Source organism: Magallana gigas, chromosome 3 (genome assembly GCF_963853765.1).
Source record: "Magallana gigas chromosome 3, xbMagGiga1.1, whole genome shotgun sequence".
NCBI lineage: Eukaryota > Metazoa > Mollusca > Bivalvia > Ostreida > Ostreidae > Magallana > Magallana gigas.
Window position 1 is genome coordinate 3,318,894 of NC_088855.1, and position 8,703 is coordinate 3,327,596.

General features: G+C 35.0%; 1 protein-coding gene across 1 annotated transcript; it reads right to left on the reverse strand.

Annotated features, from left to right (window-relative positions):
* Nucleotides 1-110: 110 nt before the first annotated feature.
* On the reverse strand, nucleotides 111-8,635 carry LOC105320188 (ATP-binding cassette sub-family F member 3). The gene is made up of 19 exons (XM_066078109.1): nucleotides 8,486-8,635; nucleotides 7,291-7,435; nucleotides 6,927-7,062; nucleotides 6,704-6,789; nucleotides 6,156-6,278; nucleotides 5,895-5,999; nucleotides 5,521-5,679; nucleotides 5,076-5,222; nucleotides 4,722-4,778; nucleotides 4,540-4,562; nucleotides 4,324-4,379; nucleotides 4,017-4,217; nucleotides 3,558-3,634; nucleotides 3,151-3,195; nucleotides 2,730-2,859; nucleotides 2,389-2,569; nucleotides 1,620-1,752; nucleotides 1,303-1,390; nucleotides 111-793 (listed from the first exon to the last, which is right to left on the reverse strand). Exons 1-19 carry the CDS (start codon nucleotides 8,556-8,558, stop codon nucleotides 638-640), a joined length of 2,121 nt encoding a protein of 706 aa, XP_065934181.1. The 5' UTR covers nucleotides 8,559-8,635; the 3' UTR covers nucleotides 111-637.
* Between the last annotated feature and the right edge of the window lie 68 nt (nucleotides 8,636-8,703).

An 8,703-nucleotide genomic window follows, 5' to 3' on the forward strand; every position in this document is an offset into this window, starting at 1 on the left:
AGAGCTGTGGGCCACACTGCTCACAGGGTTAATCAATTTAACAAAGTCAATGATATCCTTTAAATCATACTGTCTCTGAATATCTGGAGTAAATAATAGCCACACAGAAAGACATGTTCCTAGTCCTGTGTACTTAACAGGCAATTTATTGACAGCATTAACAAATGCATCACAGAAATCAACATGATTCCAAGTACCACCGAATTCTTTCTAAATGTTTTCACATTGAGTTGAAAATATTTGACATTCTTTAAAGGGAGAATAACATGGTATCATGTATTGTCAAAAAGTTAATTATTGTCTTTGGATAAATTAAAAGCACTAGATTACTTCTTTTACAAAGACCTGTATCTAATAACAGTTTGTTGACTCGGTGCTTGCCAGCCTTTATTTGTCTAGAACACACACGGGAGGATGTGCCTGCTTCCACTGCAGAGAACACGTCCAAGTTATCACAGACAATACAAAGCCCAAGGCCGTACACAGCCTGCTCTCAGCTTGTGATCATTTACATATACACTACTCTCCTGTTGCACCAGTACAGAATCACAATCACCAGTCACTTGATAGTTCATATTTTATAAAAGTTTTCACAAGAGCACAGTAAAAAGTTACAGAGACTAGCTTGAGGCAGTCATCAAATGCCGTTTTCGGCGAGTTCCTTCTCCACGATGTTGCGGTACTCGTCGAAGCCTCCATCCAGAGATTTGACCGTCCCATCCTTGACCACCCATAGCTCCTTACAGATCATTCGGATTAGTCGCTCGTCGTGGGAGACCAGCACCACCCCTCCCTGAGAACAAAACAATAACATCCTTATATACAAAATACCAAATGAAGAACATTTGCATATTTACTAAAGTTGACATTTATAAATATACATGTATTGCCAAACTTAATTATTCCTTTGGGATTAAATTTCATCTTGTTGTCTAATTAAAAATATTAAACATTTTAAAAATCTGATGTAGTTGACATCTGCACATATATAACAATTTACTGTAAAACCCAAAATATCTTTTTGGGAATTAATTTTGTTTTTTTCAGTAATCGTTCACAAAAAATTGAATCCCAGCAAATTTTTAACAAGGCCAATAGTTTTGATAGTTATGACTAAAGGGTGAAAAAAATCCAAAAGAAACCATTTTAGATCACAAACAAATTTTATTCCCACAGCAATTTCTTCTAACGGTAAAACAGTATTAAAGGCTTTGTCTGTTTATACTAGATACAATGTTTAAAAAAAAAAAAAAATCTTTTTATTCAGTTAATCCATACAAAAGGTTTCTAGTATTTCAGTACCTGGAATTTCAGTATTGCATTCCCCAAAGCCTCTATCGTTTCCATGTCCAAATGGTTCGTCGGCTCATCAAGGATTAGGAAATTAGGACTAAAATAAAGACAATGATGAAGTACAATTAGGAAATACACAACAAACTACCAGTACAAAACTGTAGCACACTGCATTAGTCCAATTTTCACTTTGTTACCTTAAGAAAAGCTGGAAAGGTTTCTATTTGGAGAAGTTGTACTTGTATTAAACTTAAAGTGTTGAGTAAATTGATGGCTTTACATTTCACATTGTATTAAAATTACTATACACATGAATTGAGACTCACTTGAGCATGTCAATCAAAGCGAAAGCCACCCTGCTCTTCTGACCCCCAGACAGACTGGAGACGGGGCGAGTGGCCAGCTCTCCTGATACACCAAAGGCCCCCATCCTGTTCCTGTACAACTCTGAAGGCTTCCCTGTAAAGGTAAACAAGTTACTCAGAGAACTAGACAAACACCATAAACTCAATAAGGCCACATTGAATGAATAGTGCTTGGGATTTCTAGTAGCATTATTTCTGACTATCGGGTCACTTTGAAGAATGCAAGTTAGCAGCTTACAAATAAGAGGACACAGAATTGTTTTTCTGTCTGTATCTACTGTTCAGATCATATCTTTGATTAATGCCAACGGCTCTAAAGACCTCAGAGTTAGGACAACAAAAGTAATCTTTATATTTTTAAGGCAAATATAATGTCACAGGCAGATTTGAAAAGGGGAATAACTTATTTGTTAATAAACTTAAAAGTTAAAAAGTAGGATTATTCCCCTTTTCAAAATTGCAATATATTATTGATTTGATGAGTCTGTGTCCGAGAAATTATTTAATGTGGTAATATTTGACCTGATAACTCTGTGCCTGAGGAAGAAAACGTGACTTTTTTGGCTTATAATAACTGATATTCAGCCTGTCTCTACAAACCAGTTTACACCTGACTACGATGAGGCCATAAGCTAGACTTCTATCATCAGTCAGTAACCTGTATAGCACTCCTCCATCAGCCCTAAATACCTCATGCTGATATCATCAATCACTGATATTAGTAACATACCTGGGTAGCGCTGTGCCATCAGCTCTATGGACGTCATACTCATGTCCAGCTGGTCGACGTGATGCTGACTGAAGTAGCCGATACACAGACTCCGGTTGGCCTTCCTCCAGCCCTTCACTGGCTCCAGCTCCCCCAGCAAAATCTTCAACAGGGTCGTCTTACCAGCTCCATTCTCTCCCACCTGGATTGAAAAAATGTCAAAATATTCAAATTTATCAAACTCTTAAATGGCAGCTTTTCTATCTTTATAATTCCGAAAATACTCTTTCATTTAAAATTTGAATATATTTTTTGATCCTTTACATCCACATATAGCAAATTGATATTGAATGATGACATACGATACAGATCCTGGAGTCAGACTGAGTGTTCAAATTGAGGTCCTTAAATATTGGCTTGTCCTTGGAGTAGTAGAAGTCCATTTCATCCAGCTGTAGCACCGTGTGTTGTAGGTGTTCACAGTCTGTGAACCTGTAATTATACCAGACAAGGAATTGTTGAGGGGGTTGATAGAGTGTGTTGTAGGTGTTCAAGTAAATAAATATCAAAACCTGGGAATACCTCTGTAATGTTTGCATTGTGAATGAAAACAGTATATCATTGTTATATCTTAAAAGCCATCAATTTCTTTGCCCTTGTTTTAATTCCTAAAATTTAAAATCATTACTTTTCTGATGATTGATCATTCTGTACTCATCAATGGACAGGACGAGTAAAAGAGAATTCCCTATAACGAGTGAGTATAACGACTGCATGACTTACTTCAGTGTCACTTTGCTCTCTTTCTCAATAGGTTTCAGTTCAGGTCTGAAAATAAAATAATACAGAATGAAGGGATATTGCGTAATCAAATCCTTTTTAAATAAAGTCATGCACAAACAATGGAAGGGATACGGAGATAAACAATGTATACACAATGTATACATAAAAAGACAATAAACAACACGTAAACAATGTATACACAATGTATACATAAAAAGACAATAAACAACACGTAAACAATGTATACACAATGTATACATAAAAAGACAATAAACAACACGTAAACAATGTATACACAATGTATACATAAAAAGACAATAAACAACACGTAAACAATGTATACACAATGTATACATAAAAAGACAATAAACAACACGTAAACAATGTATAATGAGGTTAGAACTTACAGTTTCTCTAACAGCTTCAGCTTGCTCTGTACCTGTGTTGCCCTGTTTGCATTGTATCTGAATCTATCGATGAACACCTGGAATCAAAACAAACAGCTTAATTATGTGATGCTCTTTAAAGATGTATCGGATTCTTTTAATGAACAAAATAAACAAAACTTTGTTTAAAAGATGTTAAACAGATACAAAGCCTTGATCTTAAACAAGGGAAATCTGAAAAATGAGATGTTTGCTGTAAACAAACTTTTGTTCGCGTGCGAGGTGTGACTTTTTATCACAATGAACCAGTCCTTGTCATATGGCTGGAATAATAACTCGGGTGTGGATAAGGATTGATCACGAAAATCATTCGCCACGAACTAGTTCATCACAGATAAATTGCAAAATGAAATCATTGCAAACAAAAGTTGATTTACAGTACCGTGCTGGTATCAGTTAGTGATATACATGTAACTGTACCTGTATATGATCTCGGTACTCTTTCTGAGCCTCGTATTCCTTTTGCTGGTTCTTTAGCCGTTCTTCCCGAGTTTTGGTAAACGACTCGTAATTGCCACGATAATTGTCTATTACACCACTATGTAAATGTAAAATGTCTGTGGCCACAGCATTTAAGAACGATCGGTCGTGAGACACAACAAAGATGGTGGATTTCCAAGTCTGAAAGAGATTTTGGAATAAAAGATTATAAATACTCAGAATATTAGAATATCTAAATAACTGAACTGACCCAAATAAGATTGTGATTAAATTCACTGTATATTACCTGTAGATAGTTCTCTAGCCAGATAATGGCTTTCATGTCCAACATGTTTGTGGGTTCTGAAAGTCAAATAAGATATGCAAATGTGTAATAAATTTAAATTCATAATTATAACAAGTAATGACTTAAAATCAAACTATATGAGTGATGAACATGCACATGCTTGAAATGTGCATATCCATCTATAATTTCCAAAAATAAATTGAAGGAAAATCTTACCATCAAGAAGTAAAAGATCTGGTCTGGAAAGAAAAAATAAGTCAACTATAGTTGTATACAAGTTGTGTAGAAATTTTCTATGTATTATCTTTATAAAATCATTGAAAGAAACAATTTTATAATACTTAAACTGCTAACATATTTTGAGAAGAAAATTCATTATATTTTTAAAAAAAACTCACTGAGAGAAAAGAGCTCTGGCTAGGGCAAGTCTCATTCTCCAACCTCCAGAAAACTCCCTAGTGGAAAAATAAGTCAGTTAAAAACCCAGTACATTGTATCACAAACTTATATGCATTGTAATGATACCTATGATAGCCAAGTAAAACCCTATTGTTCTAAGTAAATTCATTATTAACCCTGTATATTTACTCTGTTGACAGATATAAAAATAGAAGGCATGGCTGTGCATGAATTATAAAGCATCAAAAAGCTCCAAAATAATCACATGAGAACCAAGAAATCACCACTCTGAAAGACAGCCCTGTTTCTAGCACTGATCAGTTGAATAAAAACATTACTGAGATAGTACTCACTTGGTGGGCATTTTCTGCATGCGTGGTGTGAATCCCAGGCCTGCCAGAATCACCGCCGCCTTGGCTGGTGCCTTGTCCGCCTCAATGGCCTCCAGATGCTGGTAAATCTCCGACAGCCGTGTGGACAACATGTTATCACCACTTGGACTAAAACAGAGGATTAGGAGAGATGAGGTCAAGAACACATTTACCTACCAGAGAATTCATCATTGCTAGTAAATAAAGCCCCACCTTACAAACAGAGGGAGCTATCAAGATAGTGCATATATATGTACAGTAAAACTGTAAAAGCAATACTCCAAAAATAAAATAATTATTTACAGCCCATTCGGTTTCATTTTAATGTTTATAACAAATTAAATTTGTCCCTGGTGCATTTCATTGTACCTTATTTAGAATACAATCATTGTAAATAGCCTCAATTTAATCACAGCTTGTAATATACCTTGAGGACAGTTGCAGTGAGATAGCCTTCTCCTCCCTCAGAAGTTTCTCTCTCTCCTCATCACACTCCAGCACACTCTCCAGGGCGATCGTTTCGTCACCCTCCACTTCCTGTTCCACATGGAGAACTGATATGTGTGACGGGATCATCAAGTGACCTCTACAAACACACGTGGGAAAAAACCCTTGAACTTCTGTTGTAACATTTCTATATCATGACATTTTTTATTTTGTATAGAATATTATTTTCTGCATGAAATATTTTATAAAGTGGTCAGAAGTTGTTTATTGAAATGTTACTGAAAACTTTTCATATCATGTTCTAACCAAAAAGAGGAATTTAAAAGCAACAGGAAATGTATACTAATGATTTACTTTGAAATCATTTTCAGCAGTGTGGTTTTCCCTAGACCATTTCTACCAACAAAGCCATATCTTCTACCATAGATCAGATGAATTGATGCCCCAGAGATCAACTGTCTGTAATACAAAATCAGCAAATTGTAACTCACAGATTTATACATACATTGCACATATATGTGTATAGAGAATGACAGAAAAATTAACTTTTTTTTCATTCAACAGCATTTGTATTTGTTTGCTTATATATTCATTAGTTGTCTAATCATTTCTTACTTTTCACCAAATGCAATATCAAAGTTCTCTATCTTGACGTCCATGGATCTGTTTGTTCCAGATAAATCCAGCTTGACATCTTTCTTGTTGATTTGTTGGCAAGCAGTGGCTTCCTCCTGTATACTGAAACAGAGATCATTTATAAATAAATGATGTGTAACACACATTTATAGGAAAGTACACAGGAGAAGCAATTTTAATTCCTTTTAAACATAATTTGCTTTATCCAGTTTATAATACAAATTTAAGATTTGCTCTAACCATGTTTAACTATACTTCTTCCTAAAATATAACCATATCAGGCATGTGTAAATGTACTGGTTATATTTACTCAAGAATGGAGAATCCAACAAAGAGAGCCTAAAACCTTTTTTTAATATAAACAAATGAATTTCTCTTGCGTAACCCCCTCCATGATTTCAACTTTGGTTTCATTCAATTAGTGAAATGTACATGGATATAAGGTTATCGCAAATCACTGATGAATAACACATTGAGAGAACCTGACATTTACTCGGAGATGCTATGGATTATTTGTTTATACTTACGTTGGTTTTGATTTGTTATCTTGCTTTCTGTCCTGTTTCTTCTTTATTTGTGCCTCTGCTTTCTCTAATTTCTTTTGATCAACAATCTGAAGAAATTCACATACCAAGTTAACACTCAATGCGAAGACAAGCAAATATTATACCAAAAACAACAAAAATTTGCGAAGAGCTAATTATCCTGAAACATTGGAATCAAAAACAAATGCAGGATTAGAAAACTGACTGTATTGCTGTCTCTTTTAGAAAGCCATATACTGTTGGATTGCTTGATTTCCTCAGTTTCTGTTCGAAGACTGGATATCTGAACTGGAGCATTTAGTAACTTTTGTACAGGTGCAGCAGAGTCTTTGTTATTGGTTCTGAACACAACATTGACAAAAAATTAGAGGAGTACAAACTAAAGCCATATAAATCTGAAAGGATACATGTAGCTACCGTAACTGTTTGGACTTTGTTTTATCACATCTCTGTAGATATGGATAGATATATTGCTACTGGCACTGCTATCTTTTTTATCCAATAGCCAAAATCTAAACATGCATCCAAAAGAATCAATAACTGATACATCCAGTTTGAAGTGAACTTACGATGACATCAAGGAGTGAAGTTTTTCACAAATATTTTTGATTTCATCATCTGTCTTGCTGTCGTCAGTGCCTTGTAGAATACCACCTATAGCATCATATAAATCCTCCGACGTATTAAAATCATCATGACCATCTTCTAACATACCTGAAAAGATACATAGTAATGTATTTTCCTTGAAAAAATGACATACACGAATGGGGGAATATGTTAAGGGAGATGGGAGGTTCTACATAATATGAAAAAACACAGTGAACAGACCAGGATTTGAGCCAAGACTCCTTGATTCTCTAGTCAGGTGCTCCACCATACTGAACTGCAGTACCAAATGGATACAACAGAACACCAGAGTGGAACCCAAGAGTGTCCAGTCTGGGTCCACTCTTTTCTTACATGTGTATGATCTAGGATCAGCTCTGCATTTACTCAATATCTGTTTCATGTTTACTCAAGGTCTACTAATAGAACCTAGCTTTTAGGGTTCACTTAACGCTTTCAAGGTGAAATAACTGCCCCTTTATTTTTATAAGTCAATTAAAGCATTGGTCCATCTGTCGATATATCACACTACAGATTTGTAAGTTTGACTGGACATTAACTTTAAGGTCTGCCCTAGCAGTCTTGAATGAAACACCAAGCTGACATGGAAGTTTATTTGGTTTTCAGTTGGAGTTTGCTTTCTGTTAGGTTGTGTCTGGTCGTACTTTATATAGCACTTTAGCTGCAATTTAATGTAGCCCTGTGATCAAACCAAACAATCTGACTATCACATTTCTCCTATTTCAATAATCTTTGTCCTGCAATGATCTATATTTACATCTGAGGTACACTGCAGCTCCTATTAGTTCCGTGGGTGGTCACTGCACCAAACGTCACAGAGAGCAAACATGTCAGTCTAATCTGTCAGTCGCAGGCTAGGCCTACATTTGATTCATTATTTAAATTGATTATTCTCTCATTAACTACATCTAGATGATTTTTGTAGTTTGTCATAATAAATTAACTTCAATAAGATTTGGATACAATTATAATTTCGGTGGCACAAAGTTTTCATTGTTTCTATGATACATGACTTCATTCCATGCGTTTGATCAGCTGAGTAAAAATTTTAGATCCTTTTCCCATTTCAATAATTTTATGACTGGAAAATGGTATAATTTTAGTCCAACAAAAACACTGAAATAATCTTAACCTTACCATTTACATAATGAACGATTTCTGAGTCGATATTTGGAAAGCATTGCGTCAAAACTGCCTCATAGTCTGCCATGATGTCGAAACCGGTAGTCTAGAAGAAAAAGAATAAGTTGTAATCTTATTACTTCGATTACATTTAACAGATTCATGGCACTTTTATTGTGAAATTGTTTATTTGCAATAGACTCTTCTACTTGTAACATATCTAAACTTTGCTA

Coding starts and splice junctions, on each gene's coding strand:
- LOC105320188 (XM_066078109.1), bottom strand. CDS start 8,558: ATGGCAGACTATGAGGCAGTTTTGACGCAATGCTTTCCAAATATCGAC. Junction 4,779..5,075: donor ATGCAGAAAATGCCCACCAA/GTGAGTACTATC, acceptor TTTTTCCACTAG/GGAGTTTTCTGGAGGTTGGA. Junction 3,196..3,557: donor CTGAAGCTGTTAGAGAAACT/GTAAGTTCTAAC, acceptor TTTTATTTTCAG/ACCTGAACTGAAACCTATTG.